Source organism: Myotis yumanensis, unplaced genomic scaffold, assembly GCF_028538775.1.
Source record: "Myotis yumanensis isolate MYYU_CA2020_CCGP unplaced genomic scaffold, mMyoYum1.0.hap1 SCAF_14, whole genome shotgun sequence".
Lineage (NCBI taxonomy): Eukaryota > Metazoa > Chordata > Mammalia > Chiroptera > Vespertilionidae > Myotis > Myotis yumanensis.
In genome coordinates, this window is record NW_027223765.1 from 2,975,277 (window position 1) to 2,992,592 (window position 17,316).

Genomic DNA, 17,316 nt, shown 5'->3' on the forward strand with positions numbered 1-17,316 from the left:
CCTCCCGGGCCCGCACCCGGATCCTGGAAGCCGGCGCCCCCGCCCGACCCACGGGTCCCACGTAGGCCGCGGACTCCCGGGCGCGACGCAGTGCGCCTGCGCGGAGGAGCCGGCCCCACGGCGCATGCGCGGCGCCCCTTCCAGCCGTATATTAGGACGACAGCGCCCGCGGCCGGCGACTTCTCGGGGACAAGGGCACCGCTTCCGTTTGTCTCGTCCGCTTGATTCTCGCCTGGTTCTCGCCGCCGCCTCCTCCGCCTCTTCCGCCTCCGCAGAGTTACCGGCGCAGGTGAGGGTTCGCGCTCGGGACCCGCGTGGCCGCCAGCCCGCGCCAGCCCCGCTCCCCGGCGCCGGGACCCCCTCCCCCACCGCCGCTCACCTGCCGCCCGGGGCCCGTGACCTCCCTCTGGACCTTCGGCCTCTGCGACCGCCTTCCGACCTTCCCGGTGGAGCTGGCCGCCTCGGAATCCCCTTCTCCTCCCCGCTGTTCCCGAGCCCCCGACCCCGGGTGACCTCTGGCCGCCGCCTGCCGGGCCAGCACGGCGCGCCAGACCCCGCGCCCCCGCGCCCGCCGACGGCGCCTGCCCTCTGCCCGCCGCGCGCCCCCCTGTCGGCTGCGCCCAGTTCCCGGGACATCCTGCTTCGGGGCCCGGGGATGGGTGCCGCCTCGGGTTGGGGGACCGGGAGGAGCCCTTTCTGCCGGGTGGGTGACAATGGCTTCTCCCCGGCCTCGCTCTGGCACCTGGGTGTGTGCTCTGCATCCTCCGGGAGCGCCGACCTCCCAAACCTGTTCCCCACTCGGCCCGTGTCCCACCCCGTGTCCCACTCCGTGTCCCACCCCTTGGGCATGAGTCAGTGTTCGCTTCTCTCGGTGGAGCTGGGACCGGGGCTGCTTTGGGGGACCTGGGTGGAGGTGGCCGCCCCTCCGCCGTGAGTTCCGAATCCCTGCTGTTCGTGGACATCGTCGAGTGGGACTTCTTAGCACCCCCAGTCCCCTGGCGCGAATTACAGGCGACACCGGAACCCGGTGACCTTGCCGGGTATGTGTCCGCGGATTATTAACAAGTGTCGGTGTCACTCAACTCCCTGCAGGATCAGTGCACCTCCCGGACGCGACATGGAGACCGTGGTCCGCCGCTGCCCCTTCCTGTCCCGGGTGCCGCAGGCCTTTCTGCAGAAGGCCGGCAAGTCTCTGCTGTTTTACGCCCAAAACTGCCCCAAGATGATGATGGAAGTGGGGGCCCAGCCAGCCCCCCGGGCCCTGTCGGCGTCCGCAGCGCACTGCCAGCAGGTCAAGGAAACCCCTCCGGCCCCCGAGAGTGAGTGTCCTCAGCCACCAGTGGGGTTCAGCCCACAGTGGGGGTGGGGGTCACGCCAGCGAGGGGCTCAGTTCTTCGCAGGGGTGAGCTCCCGGCAGTGTCGCCCTCGCCGCCCAGGTGGGCGCTTGGGGTTTTCTGTCTCTTTGGGTTCTGGTCGCAGGACTCGGGCGTTTCAGTGGCGGCAGTGCCTTGTTCGTGGAGGTGGAAAGTGGGCATGTTCTGTCCCAGCGTCCCGTCATTAAATATTGGCCCTTTGGCTTCTTTTCTTTTCTTTTCCTTTTTCTTTTTTTCTTTTTCTTTTCCTTTTTCTTTTTCTTTTTCTTTTTCTTTTTCTTTTTCTTTTTCTTTTTCTTTTTCTTTTTCTTTTTCTTTTTCTTTTTCTTTCTTTTTCTTTTTCTCTTTCTCTTTCTCTTTCTCTTTTTCTTTCTCTTTCTTTCTTTCTTTCTTTCTTCTTTCTTTCCCTTTCTTTCTCTCTCTTTTTCTTTCTTTCTTTCTCTCTCTTTTTCTTTCTTTCTTTCTATTTCTTTCATTCTCTTTCTTTCTTTCTTTCTTTCTTTCGACTACTTTTAGAGCTGTTTTAGGTTCAAAGCAAAATTGAGGGGAAGCTTTTTTTGGCTTTTAAAGTTATTTTTTTTCCTAATTTGCTTTTATATATTATTTTTTTATTGTGGTAAAATGTATGTTACAAAATGTACCATCTCCATACTTTTTTAGGTTATTTTTAAAATCATGATTATTTTTAGGTTTTTAAATTTTTTTATCATCAATCATTCTTAAATGTCCAGTTCCGTGGCATTGAGTACATTCCTGTTGTTGTGCAATCACCACCATCTCCAGAGGCCTTTCCATCTTGCAAAACTGAAACTCTGTCCCCATTAAACACTAACTCCCCCTCCGCCCCTCCCCCCCCAGTCCCTGGCCAGCGCTGGTCTCCTTTCTGCCTATGGTTTGCTCTAGGAACCACATGCCAGGGGAATCATGCAGAATGTGTTAAAGCAGGATTGTTTAACACATGTATCTTTATCTTGTACACAACTTAAACATTTCTGTTTTTCGTAAAGAGATGAGAGGTGCTTCAGGTGTGGTCCGGCCGTGCCAGGAGCGGGTGAGCGTTTCAGATGCCCCTTAACCTTAGAGACTAGTTTCCTCCCAGGCTCTGTCGGGAGTTCGGGGTGGACGTGTGGGAGAGGCATGTCTGTTTCTTTAAGCAGAAAGGACTCCGTCCTTTGCAGGGCTGCTTTTCCTCTTGACCTTGTCTCTCTGAGCAGTCAGAACCCTCTCGTGCCATTGTGTCCCTAGCAGTGGGGGGACGGTTGAGGGGTATGTGGCTTGTCCACTTGATAGGCTCCCCTGAACCATCACAAATGACGCTCGCCAACTGCTAGCTTAGGCAGATCTTTGTAGTGAAAAGAGCAGAATAAACGAGCATCTACTGAAGGAGAAAACATTTTTTAAACCTGTGCGTAGGGGAAAAAAAGATTACACCCAAATGTCTACAATGGCTAAGTCTTGCTTTTTTTTTTTTAATAATCAATTTCTTAAATTGGCTTCAGAGAGATGAAGGGAGGGAGGGAAAGAGAGAGAGGGGGAGAGAGAGACATCGATTGGTTGCCTCCCACACATGCCCCGACCAAGGATCAAACCTGCAACCTGGGTGTGTGCCCTGACTGGGAATCAGCCGCCTACACCTTTTAGTGCACCTTTTAGTGACGCTCTAACCAGCTGAGCCACGCCAGCCAGGCTACAAAGGTTATGTTTTGAATGATAGAACTCGTTTCATTTTCCTAGACTTCCTACATTGACTCTGTGTAATGAATGAAGCGAATTTCAAAGCAGTTTTGTAAACTTTCCTTTACAGAAGATTTTAATAAAAAGTGTATTGTGACACATTACCCAGGTTGTAAGAGGCTGGCCTGTGACTCACAGGGATATTCCAGAATGATGAAGAAAGACTTTTCTAGAAGAAAGGTGAATGAATTTGCTCAAGGGAAGAGGGAAGTCATTGTAACTAGGAGCCTATTGTGTGACGTCGGTGAACTGTGATGAGAAAGTAGATGAGGTGCGTGCCTCTGACATAGCAATGACAGCTCTAGCAGGCAGTAACCTAATGACCTTACTCTGTAATGACCTGATTTCCTTTGTTAAGAAGGAAACCAACAGTGTGTCTGTCAAGAAACAGCAGGCTTCTTTGTCAAGAATCTGTTTAGAAAATATTAGCAAAGCCCGGCCAGCATGGCTCAGTGGTTGAGCCTCAATCTATGAACCAGGCAGGAGGTCAGGGTTCAGTTCCTGGTCAGGGCATGTGTCCTGGTTGCGGGCTCGATCCCCAGTAGGGGGCACGCAGGAGGCAACCAATCAATGATTCTCTCTTATCATTGATGTTTGTATCTCTCTCTCCCTCTCCTTTCCTCTCTGAAATCAATAAATAAAAATACTTTTTTGAAGAAAATATTAGCAGAGCAGAAATTGTATGAATACTTCCAGTGACCTTTGAGAGTGTGACCTCAAGAAACATGCTGAATTATTTGGGGTGGATTTACTAGAAACAGTCCAACTCGAGAGCCCTGGCAGTCTGAGACCAGGACACACCGTGTGTGAGGAATTGTTTCCTGTGAGGCAGAGGAGCCGGCTGCTACAGCAGCAGATCCCGCTGACTGTAGATTTGTGTGTGGATGGTGGTGGGTAGAGTAAGTACCAAGTTTGGGGCCGTAAGAGAAAGAAACAGGAGGTTTTCTGTGAGGTGAGGTGTGCAACCAAGTCTGGGGCTTCAGTTTTTCTGTTCCCCCCACAGAGGACAAAACTGCCAAGTCCGAGGCTCTGCCGGCTGGAGATGGCACGCAGCTTCCCCCCGGACACCCGGCCCCCGCCCCGAGCCAGGGCGCTGCAAGCAAATGCCCCTTCCTGGCAGCCCAGATGAGCCAGCAGGGCAGCAGCGTGTTCCGCAAGGCCAGCCTGGAGCTGCAGGAGGACGTGCAGGAGATGCACGCTGTGAGGACAGGTAACCCCGTGCGCCCCGAGCCCGGGAAGCGGGAGATGCCCGCATGGCTGTCTCGGACCCTCGGGTTCATTTACAAGCTGCCCGTTGGGAGAACTTGTGTAAACACCTTCCCCTGCAGAGCCCAGGAGGAAGCTATGGAAAGAGGGGTGCATTGCGCAACGTAGGGCTTTCTGTCGGGGTGGGTTGTCCAGCTCTTATAGGAACTCCTGGTTTCTGAGCACACCCGGCAGGCATGGCTGTTCCCACTCCCCTTTGTGTCTCCCCCTCATCTGAGGGGGTGAAAGGTGAAAACAGTGTCACTGCAGGACGTGATGGTCTTGGGACTCCCACGCTGTGTGTCTCGCCGATGGTTAGTGAGTGGCAACCTTCATCCCAGTGTGGCTTCTCCACGGAGCACCCACGGTCCCCGAAAAACATCCCCAGCAGAAATGCTGCCTTTGGCTGGAATTGTTTTCTGCAGTGAAAACTGAGAGTAGGATTGGGGGTGTGGTGGCTGGGGAAGACCTGTCAGCCAGCTAGAGAGCCTTGGCCTCAAACATTCGCTGAGGCTGGCTAGTGGCTCTGACTCTAGCCAATCAGTAGCCAAGGGGGAGTGAAGCTTCACACCCCCGTCACAGCTAACTGCGGTCACGATGGGCTTTGCCAGCCGTGGGAGACAACGTGTCCGGAAGGAATTGTGACTCGGAATTCAGTGGGGGTCCCCTTTGCCTCTGTTGCTTTCGTTACAGAGGTTGCCCAGGCCTCAGTGAACCCCAGTGTGATCAGCATGAAGACGCATGGAGGGGAGCCGAGTGGTTTGCTGAAGAACTTCCAGGACATGATGCGAAAGCAAAGGCCAGAAAGGGTGTCCCACCTGCTCCAGGATAACTTGCCGAAGTGTAAGTCTCACGCTCTTGCCTGATGCAGGAGAGTTTAGAACTTAAGCACGTATCACACTCAACCCCAAATCGCACGTGAGGGGGGGACTACAGCGGTGTCCCTGCTTGATGCCATAGTGCGTACAAGCCCTGCTGGCACCTGCCTTCTCTCAGCACCTGCATCCACACTGGCGCAGTGGCAAGCCCTGGCCAGGCACAGTCTCCAGACGAGGACGTGCATCACTGGCCCATACGAACACATCACTCATTTGCCCAGCACCCCCCTTAGTGGCTGAGCCGGATGGGAACCCGGGTCTTCCAGCCAAGCCCAGATGTGCTTCCTAACCATCAGGCTCTGCTGTCTCTCGTTGGGTCTTTAGCTGTTTCTACTTTCCAGTACGATCGTTTCTTTGAGAAGAAAATCGATGAGAAAAAAAACGACCACACCTATCGTGTTTTCAAAACCGTGAACCGGAGGGCACAGCTCTTCCCCATGGCGGACGACTGCTCGGACTCCGTCAGCAAGAAGCAGGTGTCGGTCTGGTGCAGCAACGACTACCTGGGCATGAGCCGCCACCCCCGGGTGTGCGGGGCGGTCATGTGAGTAGCCCTGGGCGTCCGGTCCTGCGGGCGGCGTTCGGTAGGACGCTGATGATTTATGGGGACTGGCTCTCCTTTGGGGGCGGGGCCGCAGCTGAAAGGGAAGTCCACAGTGAAGGACTGTCCTTAGCCTTTATTTATTTATTTTTTAAAATATATTTTATTGATTTTTTACAGAGAGGAAGAGAGAGGGAAAGAGAGTTAGAAACATCGATGAGAGAGAAACATCGACCAGCTGCCTCCTGCACACCCCCCACTGGGGATGTGCCTGCAACCAAGGTACATGTCCTAGACCGGAATCGAACCCGGGACCCTTCAGTCCGCAGGCTGACGCTCTATCCACTGAGCCAAACTGGTTAGGGCTGTCCTTAGCCTTTAAATGGCTACAGGGGACTCTTAAACCTGACGTGCAGGCAGTTGTTGGGGCCCCTTGGTGTGTGAAGTTCAAGTTTATGGGTTTGGTGTACACCTGTGTCCACTTCCTGCCACTTCAGAAAGACATTCAAAAGGCGTTGGCCCTGACCGGTTTGGCTCAGTGGATAGAGCATCAGCCTGCGGACTGAAGGGTCCCGGGTTCGGTTCCGGTCAAGGGCATGTACCGTGGTTGCGGGTGCATCCCCAATAGGGTGTGCAGGAGGCAGCTGATCGATGTTTCTCTCTCATTGATGTTTCTAATTCTCTATCCCTCTCCCTTCCTCTCTGTAAAAAATCAATAAAATATATTTCAAACAAACAAACAAACAAAAAGGCATCGATCTCACTCGGGTCCTTTGGGAGGGTTGCCGTGGCCAGTGGCCCAGGGAGAGCTGCTCGCTGCCGGGAGCCCCTCTGAGGTTAGTGACGGGCTGTCCTGACGTCGCACGGCTGGTCTGCAGAGGCTGAGGGAGCCACGTCCAGGGCCCCTCTGCAGCCTGATGCTCAGGGGACAGTTAGACGAACGCTGTGACCCCAGGAGGCATCCTCACCTTTGGGACCTTCTCCCTCCGCATCTAGAGACGACGCTGGTAGAGAGTTCTGGGCCCAGGTTCCCAGCGAGGGTTCCCAGAACAGGAGTTTGTCTCCTAGGCCCGGAGGGGACCGGTTGCGTCGTGTTCACAAGCAGGGGCTTATGTGCTGTCCGCCTGCTTTTGAAGGGACACCTTGAAGCAGCATGGTGCCGGCGCCGGGGGCACGAGGAACATCTCTGGAACCAGCAAGTTCCACGTGGACCTGGAGCAGGAACTGGCCGACCTCCACGGGAAAGACGCGGCCCTCTTGTTTTCTTCCTGCTTCGTGGCCAACGACTCGACCCTCTTCACCCTGGCTAAGATGATGCCCGGTAGGGGAGCCCCGGTCCCTGCTTTCTGTGGTTTCCATTTCCTGTGGTCAGCTGCAGTCCAAAACTATTACATGGAAAGTTCCAGAAACAAGTGATTCACAGGTTTTCCACTGGGTGTAACTCTGAGTTGTGTGATGCAATCTCCGGAGTCCTGCTCCGTCCCACCTGGGCCCTGACTCATCCCTCTGGCCAGGTCTCCCGCTGCACCGCTCCCGCAGCTAGTCACTGAGCGGTGGCCGTCTCGGTCATCAGATTCGCTGTCATGATAGGTGGTGTTGTGTTGAAGTCTCCCTTACCTACTAATAACGGCCCCGAAGCGCAGGGGGCGCTGCTGGCAATGCGGACGTGCCCAGAGCAGCCATGGAGTGCTCCCTTAAGTGACAAGGGGAAAGTTCTTAAGAAAAAAAGTTGTATGGTGAGGTGGCTAAGGTCTGTAAGAAAGAATTCTGCCCCTGAGATTGCACAGTGTGTGAATTAAACTCGAGCGGAGGTGTGTACGTCCAGGAGAAGCAGTACTGTGCGGCTTAGTCCTGCCGGTGGTTCCGGCTCCCCCGGGGGGTCTTGGAACATGGCCCCTGTGGGCAGCGGGCTTAGTGTGAGAGGAATGTTGACAACAAAGAGGCTTAGCACCAGCTACGAGGAGTGGCACATCTGGGACATTTGTTCTTGATTTGGGCGTGAGTGCTGGCGCGCATTCTAAGTTCCAGCCGAACGTGACCCCAGCGGAGGGTCAGATTGCAAGGGCTTGTCCGTAAGCTCATTGCTCCAGATGCACTTTGTGTTCTACGGAAATCCCGTGGGAGATTCTAATTGTTTGGAGCGAGGCAGCCAGATTTAAAAGCAGGTTAATCGCCTGCTGCAGGACGACCTGCACCTGTGGGCCTTCTCGAAGGAGAAGCCCTAGTCAGGAATTATGCAGGAAGAAACAGGCTCGCAGTGGCTTTCTCCTACAGGGCGGAAGCAGCGTTTTCTGTGCAGTTGGTTGTCCCTGACTATCTAGGAAGTAACTTGTCTTCGGTGCAGATGGCAATAAATAAACATTTTTTGTCTGTGTCAGGCTGTGAGATTTACTCTGATTCTGGGAACCACGCCTCCATGATCCAAGGGATTCGGAACAGCCGGGTGCCAAAGTACGTCTTCCGCCACAATGACGTCGGCCACCTCAGGGAGCTGCTGCAGAGGTCCGACCCCCAGGTCCCCAAGATCGTAGCGTTCGAAACCGTCCACTCCATGGACGGTGAGTCTGCGCAGGGCCAGTCTGCAACCTGAACTGAAGAACTGGCTTGAACTCTTTCTTCTTGTCTTTTTTTTTGAACTCTTTAAGAGTGTCTTTATTTTGGCTTTGTAATTTCTTTCCTTTGACCTGCCTGCTAGGGTTTGTGATTGGTGGACATTGGATAGATTTGGGTAAAGGTAGAGTTCCTACTCTGGCTTTTACTCGGCTCTAAGACCCCAAGTCCACCTGGAGACGGGGAAGTGTTAATGATAATACCTGGGACATGTCGTTAGTCCCGGCTGACTCACCAGGACAGAAGGCGGAGGCGCACGCCCTCAGCGTGGTCTGTGTCCCCGCAGGCGCGGTGTGCCCGCTGGAAGAGCTGTGTGACGTGGCCCACGAGTTCGGGGCGATCACCTTCGTGGACGAGGTCCATGCGGTGGGGCTGTACGGGGCTCAAGGCGGAGGGATTGGTGACCGGGACGGAGTTATGCCAAAGATGGACATCATTTCTGGAACACTCGGTAGGTGCTCTGCGCGCCCTGCAGTCTGCATTGAGCACCACTGTCCCAGCGAGTCCACGGGCTGGCCTGGCGGGGCCAGGCAGGGAGCGTAGGAAGCCTGGGCCACTTTTGGGGTGAGTTTTTGTTTTCTCAGTGAGGGGCTGGCGCAGCCTAGCAGAACCCCTCGGAGCTGGAGGCCTGGCTTCCAGGTTCAAAGTAAATCTCACGGCCGGAACGACAGAAATGTCTGAGCCCATCCAGACACCCATGGCTCTCGCCACCGTCCGCAGCCTGCACTGTGCGCCTCCGACTGTCCCCTGGGTCAGAGAACTAGAATTCCAGTGCTGGTGTCCGAGCGGCTGTAGGACCAGAGGTTCGGTGTCGTGGTGCTGAGCTCTATGCCACATGCCTGCCACGTGGAGGGACCAGTCACCTCACAGCTCCCCCTCCTCGAGAGGCAGGGCCTCCTGGGGCCAGACTCGGTGTAAGTCCTGTGTGCACAGCTCACTCGCTGTGTGACCCCGGGTGCAGTTAGCCGTCCACGCCTCAGCGTCCGCAGTGAGAACAGCCCCTCCCTCTGGTTCTGTGGAGAAGCTAAAGGAACCGTGTGGAAGCATTTACTGTGGACATTCTCTTTGCCGATGAGGCGCTGAAGAGATGGAAATGTAAATCATAAATTTGAGGATTTCAAGTTAGTAAGGCACTTGGAGGCCCAAGTAGCAGTCGTGGAGGAGCAAGGACCCCAGGCGACCCAGGCAGGCCCTGGGCAGGCCGACCGGGGAGCAGGGCCCCCCTCCCGGAGAAAGCCCTGGTTCACATCCTAACCCGCAGCTCTTCCTTCAGCTGAGAGATGGGAAAGCATTTCCCAGGAAGAGCTTAAGCCACCCAGCCCTGCAGGGGGTCCCAGCAAGAATGTTAATTACAGAGCAGAGTGAATGGTGAGGGTTCAGGGGAGGAGCTGGGGATCCTGAAACCTGAGAACAGGTTACATAAAGGGACTTAGGGGATGAAAGATGAGGCTGGCCCCAGATCACCCCACCCCCACGGTTCTGAGTTTTCATGTTTATCTGGTAAATGCTGATTGTCAGTTTTGTGTTTACTTAAGTAGGAAATAATACGGGTCCCACCAAAACAATGACGCCTTCACTGGGTGACAGTCCCACCTACAGGGTGATGCTCACAGGAAGAGGTCGTCCCAGAGCGCACGCGCAGGGGAGGGCAGGGAGCCGGCGAGCCAGGCTGCAGTGTGTTGTGTGGGCCCTGGGACCAGGCGCCAGGGTGGCACGGACTGTGGGCAGGACCTTTCCCGGTTTCCTCAGTTCCTCCCTTTGGGAGGTGGGTGGACGTCCTCTCCTTCAGTCTTAGGTCCAATGAAGGAGGTAGAAGCAGGTGCCCTGCTGCGCACCCAGGGCCGCTGCCTAGTGGACTGATAGCCTTTGTCTCCGTCTCCTCGCAGGCAAGGCCTTCGGCTGCGTGGGCGGGTACATCGCCAGCACCAGCGCCTTGATCGACACCGTGCGCTCCTACGCTGCCGGCTTCATCTTCACCACCTCCCTGCCGCCCATGCTGCTGGCCGGGGCCCTGGAGTCCGTGCGCATCCTCAAGAGCGCCGAGGGGCGGGCGCTGCGCCGCCAACACCAGCGCAACGTCAAGCTGCTGCGGCAGATGCTCATGGACGCCGGCCTGCCCGTGGTGCACTGCCCCAGCCACATCATCCCTGTCCGGGTAATGGCGGCGGGTGGGCCGCGGGGCTGTGCTCCCCGGGCTGAGATGCTGGGTTCTCGCCTCCTGAGCTTGGGTGGGCGGCGGCGGCGGCCGGGACAGAGCAGTGGTCCCTTCTCCGAGCACTGGCCCTGACCCCGGGAGCCAGAGCTCGCTAGCTTTGACATGTGTCTTCCTGTTCAGTAACGCTGCTGGTGTCACAGGGAGTCGTGTAGTTAACGCAGTGGCGTGCCCCACGCTGCCTTCACCCCCAGGTGTGCACATCTGCTGTGGGCCAGCTGGGGGCACCCGTGGTAGATGCTGCCCCACCCACCTGGGGGACCACTGAGAGCACCCCTCATGGTGCGGGTCTGTGTGGGGTCGGGCGGTGCACTGCCTCCCTGCTGGCCGTGCTGCTCGAACCTGTGCCCCACGGTGTGGGCTCATTGGACGCTCCACTAAGATGGAGTCCATCTGCTCTGACCTCACCTCCTGTCATCAACACAGGTGGCAGATGCTGCTAAAAACACCGAGGTCTGTGACGAGCTCATGAGCAGACACAACATCTACGTGCAAGCCATCAACTACCCCACGGTGCCCCGGGGGGAGGAGCTGCTGCGGATCGCACCCACCCCGCACCACACCCCCCAGATGATGGACTACTTCCTGGGTGAGTGCGGACAGCCCCCCTTAGAGCGCACCAAGTCACAGCACGCTCAGGTAGCCCCAAATGGAACGACACTGGGTGTTTGAGTCACTCAGAGGCTGCAGAGTCGTTTCGGAAGCTCTGAGGGGACCTGCTGGTCCCCCAGGGGGTCCACTGCCCCTTGTTGGTGGTGTCCCGGGAGGGGAGAGGCCTCAAAGGCGGGGCCTGTTCTGGCTCCTGAGTCTGGCTTCGCACTCTCCTCCCCGAAGGTGTGTGGTCCCAGAGCCAGCTGCACACCTGGCCACCCCACACCTACCCCTCTGATAAGAGTGGGGATTCCAACACGCTACTCAGAAGGGTGTGCAGTTTAAAACGTATGAATTGCTTATTTCTGGGATTTCCCGTGTAATATTCTCAGGCCACGGTTGACCACAGGTGACATACTGGGAAGTGAAACTGAGGGTCGGAGGGTACTGTGCGCCGTCATCGCTGTCTGATTCCAGAATGTTCACCACCCCAGAGAGAAACCCACAGCCACTAGCGGCCACTCCCACCTTCTCTGTGACCCCGTCCACTGCCTGTGCTGGAGTCACTGGGTCCGTGGCCTGGCTTCCTCACAGTGTTTGCAGGGCCCTTCCAGGCCGTAGCGGAGTCAGGCTCTGTTTCTCTTTATTACCAAGCCGTCTTCCTTGGACGATGGACCACATTCGCCTGTCAATTGATGGGCATTTAGGTTCCACTCTCGGACTCTTAAGAACACTTCTGTGGACATCCGAGTCCAAGTTTTTGGATGGAGCTCTTTTCCTTTCTCTGGGGTATAGATTCCTCCTAATCCTAACTGTCTGCTCACAGAGTGTCTGCTCGCCACGTGGAAGCGCGTGGGGCTGGACCTGAAGCCACATTCCTCGGCCGAGTGCAACTTCTGCAGGAGGCCGCTGCACTTCGAGGTGATGAGCGAGCGCGAGCGATCCTACTTCTCCGGCCTGAGCAAGCTGGTCTCCGCGCAGGCCTGAGTGTCCTGAGCCCGGCCCGCTGCCCGCTGTCCCTCCCACATAGCCTCCAGTGTCGTCTGTCTGCGTGGACTAAATTATTAAATTTTAATCTATAGCGAAGGCACAGTCCTGAAAATAAATTCTTGTTTACGTGCTGGGTCCTCCTGTGTTTGGCTGCAGATTCAAAAAGTCATTTTCTTTTCCTTGAAGTTTGGTGTGTGTTGCTGAGATTTATAAAATGTATGAAAACACATCCTCTGGTAATGGCTTCAAACCTGCGGCAACGGCAGGGCCTCCCGTCGGCTCCAGCCCGGCTGCCTCTGAAAGCCGCTGCGTGGTGACTCATGCCCCGCAGCCCACGGCTGACAGTCACCGCAGTGACAATTCACTTGCAGTTTCTCATCTCCAATCTTAACGGGGCAGTGCCGCCCAGCGACCCGCCGCAGCCGCCCGCTTCCCTTTCCCTTCAGCCGCTGCCTCCACTCACTTCCCTGGGAAAGGGCCTGGAGGCCACGCTGTGCTCCGCACCCTGACCCCTTCCCTCCTGTCCTGGGCCCACTGCTGCTTGCACATTCCCGGGACCAGCTCTGTCTTCTCCATGAATTGCTCCCCATCCTGCTCAGCCCCGTGGCCTGCATCAGACTTTGTCACTGCCTTAGAGTAACCAAACTCCTGACCTGAGGAGTGAGTGGGTGAAGATGGACATGTGGACAGCGGACTATTACGCAGCCACAAAACACATAAAACACGGCACTGCTGCGTGCTACTGCCCGTGTCATGAGAGTTGCATGCTAATCAGGTCGGACGGAAAGGACGGGAACCACATGGTTCCACTTACTGAGGGACATAAAGCAACAAGAGGAGAAATGCAGCAGCTTGGTGGTTACCAGGGTGGGGGCAGGATGAGGCGTTGGATACAGGTGACGAGGAGCCAGGACGGAGGAGCCGGGACTTGAGGTGTTGAGTGTGCACCCGAAAGTGATATGCCAACCAACATCACCCTGACAATTAAGATGGGTCCCTTCCAGCTGCGGCCCTGCCCTTTTCTGCTGGTCCCCCCCTTGGTCTTTGGTCCCTGTCCCCCATGGCGCCGCTCCCTCGGCGCCTCGCTGCTGTGGCCGGTCCGTTTGCCTGCCGTGGGCTCTCCCAGTGGTATTGGAGGCGGCTGTCCTCAGCCCTTCTCTCCCCTGGGCTTCCAGGCCACTGATTCCTATTCTCCTCCTCTACCTGCACTTAACCCTGCCCGCCCCCCAACATGGTCTCCCCCAGCCGTCCAACACCGGCGCCACCAGGTCAGAGGGCACCTGGGTCTGCCGCTCCTCCCCCATCTGACTGTCATCTGCCCGTCACTCTGACCTTGTGTGGAAGTGGGTCCCTCACGTGAGGCTCTTGGCTGGTTCCACCTCCCACGTACGTCTGGGGCCAGGCCACCCCGGCACCCCCACAGCTACCACGGCTCACGCCGCCACCATCCTGACGCCTGCCCGGCCTCGACCCCACAGAGCTGCCTGAGAGCGTCCCTGGTGGTGGTGGTGGTTTTCTTGTTAATCCTCACCCAAGGACATTTTCCCATTGATTTTTAGAGAGAGTGGGAGAGAACGGGGAAAGACAGAGCGAAACATCGGTGTGAGAGAAACACATCGATCGGTTGCCTCCTACACGAGCCCCGACAGGACCTGGCCGGGGAGGAGCCTGCAACTGAGGGACGTGCCCTTGACCGGAATCGAACCCAGGACCTTTGGGTCTATAGGCCGATGCTCTATCCACTGAGCCAAACCGGCTGGGGCCTGAGAGCTTTGCATGTGAATCACGTCAAGTCATGTCCCTCCCTGCAGAGCACGGTCCTGGGTCCCGGCTGCCCTCAGTGACACGCTTCCTCACGCAGCTGACGGTGATCTGGGGTCCCAGTTGCATCGCCCTCCCACCTCATTTCTTCCTCTGCGTCACCTGTGGACGGGCACCCTGAGCCTCGAAAACCCCAGGAGGGTCTCTGGCGCCTGGACTGGGGGTAGCCACTGTTTCTCTGCCCGGGTTTCCTACCCCGGGTCATGGTGGAGCTGCCTCTTCACACGCGACAAGGGGCCTGAGGACACCTGGCCCGGCCCCCGTCCTCAGCTGGGACCCCAGGAAGCCTCGTGGGTTCTGCCATCACCTGGCCTCCAGCCACCCACGCGCCTCCCAGGCACAGTCACCACCCAGGGACCCTCCCCGGTGGCCAGCACGGCACTGCACGGAGGAGGCACTGAGCCAGCGTGTGCGAGTGAATGGAGGGGGCAGCCTGGGCCCACGTGCTGTAACCGAACACAGACTCAACACAGACACGGATTCCTCACCGTTCTGGAGGCCGGGGGTCCCAGGCCCAGGGGCGGCCCCCTCGGCTCCTGGTGAGCTCTCCTGGCTTGTCCGCGGCCGCCTTCTCGCTGTGGATTGAATTCACGCGGCCTCTCCTCCGCACGTGGGCGGCGGGGAGATCTCTGCCTCTTCTCGCGAGGCCACTGGTCCCTCCATGCCCTCGTCTAACTCCCTCCAAAGGCCTCACCGCAAACGCCATCACACTGGGGATAGGGCTTCGACATACGAATTTGGGGGGACCGGCTAGGGCCCGAGAGCTTTGAGTGTGAGTCACATCACGTCCCTCCTTGCACAGCACGGCCCTGGGGTCCCAGCTGCACTCAGTTACACGCTTCCTCTCGCAGCTGATTCCATAGCCGCCTGAGGAAGAGGCCAGGTGATGCCAAAGGACCTCTCGGCTGGGCTCCGCTCTTGGCTCCGGAAAGGGGCGCTGTGCTGGCGCCCCCCCCCCCCCCCCCGAGGGCTGGGCGGGGACACACGCACCTCTCAGCCCCGCTCTGGTCCCTCAGATGGAGCCGCACACCCAGGCCGGCCCCGCATAGCGACTCCCCAGGCATTTCTCTCTGCTCAGGAAGCCACCCCACGGAGCTCTCAGTGTTCCCAGGGTCTCGCGGTCCCACGCCCGCCACTCCCTCGGGCCGGTTCCTTCCCGTGGGACTCGTCCTCTGGCGTGGCCCCCAGGTCTCTGAAGGCTTAGCAAGACCCTCCGTCCTCACAAGACTCAGAGCCCGCGGGGCCCACGGCCGTCAGCTGGACTCTTCTCCTCGCTGCTACTGGGGCTACAGAGGCTGAGGGAATGGCCCAGGAAGGGGTGGGATTTGTGACCCGAGTGACAACGAGAAGCTCAGCTCCTGAGAAGAACTCCTGTGGCCCTCGCCGAATGCTCAGTGGTTAGAGCTCCGGCTCTCGGGCTGAAGGGTCCCAGATTCAATTCCGAGGCAACCAATGGATGTGTCTCTCGCACATCGATGTTTCGCTCTCTCCGTCTCTCCCCTCCCTTCCACGCTCTCTAAAAATCAACGGGAAAATATCCACAGGTGAGGCTTAAGAAATGAAAAAAGAGCTCATGTGAACACGAATGACGTCATGGAAGTTTTCCAAGAACCTTTAGAAGCCTCCGGCATTTCCCTGGAGGGGAAGGGTGGGGTGCAGTTTCAAATCTTAGCAGGTGGCACTTCCTCTCAGGGTTCCTGTCTCCTGCCCACACCTCTGCAAGTCTAGTGCTCCCTGCTCCCCCGTTGCAAAACCTAGGAGGCCACGCCTGTGTCTGCAGGTGCCCAGCCCTGCTCTCGGCTCCCTGTGCCTCTGAGTCAACCACCTGTCTCTGATCCCTGTTCAGTGCTGGGGGTGGGGGTGGGGGGTCCCTGGCTCGGGAGGCTCAATCTCTGGGTGGAGTGAGGAAATAGCAAAGCCACCTGAGCCCCTTACCTAGTAATGACGACCCAGGAGGGCCTGCTAGGTTTATCAGACCTTCACACACGTTACCACGAATCCTGATCACGCTGTGGCCAGCCCCATTTACAGATGAGCAAACTCCACATGGGAGTTCAGACCTGCCCAAGATCGCCCACCTGGCAGAGCTGGTCACTGGGAGCCTGGGTGGGGGGAGGTTCCACCTGGGATGGCTGCGGGCAGACTCAGCTGTTCTGAGAGGCAGGCAAATTGTGCTTCCCGTAGGCAGGGCCTGCTTCCTGCCCGGATCCCGGAGCCGCTCAGCAGGGGCCTCCCCAGCCGCCCGCCCGCCCTGGGACAGGACAGTTCTTGTTTCCTCTTTCCCCAGGCGCCGGCCCAGACCAGAGCCCAGGGAGTGCGGGCCGCTGGCCTTCACCTGCTCCTCCGGGAGCTGAGGTGTCAGCCGCAGGACAGGGCAGAGCTCACGTGGGGCTCCTGGGGGTAGGTCAGATCCTCTTCTCTCCTTCAGCAAGCGGAGAACAGCGCACCAGCCCAGGCAGCAGCCCCTGTGCCCGGGTCAGAAAGAGGAGGGTGGCCCACATCCTCTCCCAGCTGTGAGGGCAGAGCGGCCCGCCCACCCCAGGGCTGCCCACAGTCAGTCAGGCTGCCCACAGTCAGGCTGCACGGTTAGCCAAGGCTGCGGCCAGCTCAGCCTTCCCTGTGGGGCCCTGAGCAGCTGTGCAGACCCACGCTGGCCGGGGCCAGTCAAGCTGGTTCCACTCTGCCGCCCGGGCCCGGCTCCCAGCCGGGCGGCCTGCGTCTCTGCGCCCAAAGAGCAGGTTTGGTTGTGGGAACGGGGAGGCAGCTGGCCAGGAAGAAGCCCCCAATGGCTCCAGGCCTGACGGCTCTCGCGTGCATGCAGTAGGGACCCTGGCTGTCGGGGCTCCCTGTGGTGTCCCAAAATTCACACACACACATGCACACACACGCACACGCACACAGACATGCACACACACATGCACATACGTGCGCACGCGCTGCACACTCCATTCTGACCCCATGTGGCTGCGTCTCGGTCTCCGCTGTGAGGCAGGGTCTGGGGAGGGCCCAGCTTTGGTGACAGGTGGAGGCTCACTTCGCTGTCCCCTTGGTGCCAGAACAGAGGCCCAGACGTGCTCCAGGGGAAGCAGAAAGGGGTGGGCGGTGAGCTCCCTCTGGAACCCTCTGTGGCTCCCTGCTCCTGGGGCTGCTGCTGCGGGATATCCCGCCGGCCTCCTCTCCCAACCTGGGCAGCCACGCCGGTCACAGCACAGGCATGGCCAGCAGAGGGCACAGTTGCCTCTCTGAACTCACCACGGGGTTTTCCCCACCATCCATCCCCTGGGGCTCGGGCTGCTGGGGGCAAGAAATGAAGCAGGCGAG

General features: G+C 58.0%; 1 protein-coding gene across 1 annotated transcript; it reads left to right on the forward strand.

Moving 5' to 3' along the window:
• The first annotated feature begins 206 nt into the window (after positions 1 to 206).
• Positions 207 to 12,311, forward strand: ALAS1 (5'-aminolevulinate synthase 1). The gene is made up of 11 exons (XM_070391383.1): positions 207 to 289; positions 1,093 to 1,319; positions 4,111 to 4,317; positions 5,046 to 5,195; positions 5,555 to 5,774; positions 6,908 to 7,092; positions 8,150 to 8,329; positions 8,668 to 8,832; positions 10,268 to 10,536; positions 11,020 to 11,182; positions 12,011 to 12,311. The coding sequence occupies exons 2-11, from the start codon at positions 1,118 to 1,120 to the stop codon at positions 12,169 to 12,171; spliced, it is 1,902 nt and encodes a 633-aa protein (XP_070247484.1). The 5' UTR covers positions 207 to 289; positions 1,093 to 1,117; the 3' UTR covers positions 12,172 to 12,311.
• The last annotated feature ends 5,005 nt before the right edge of the window (positions 12,312 to 17,316 follow it).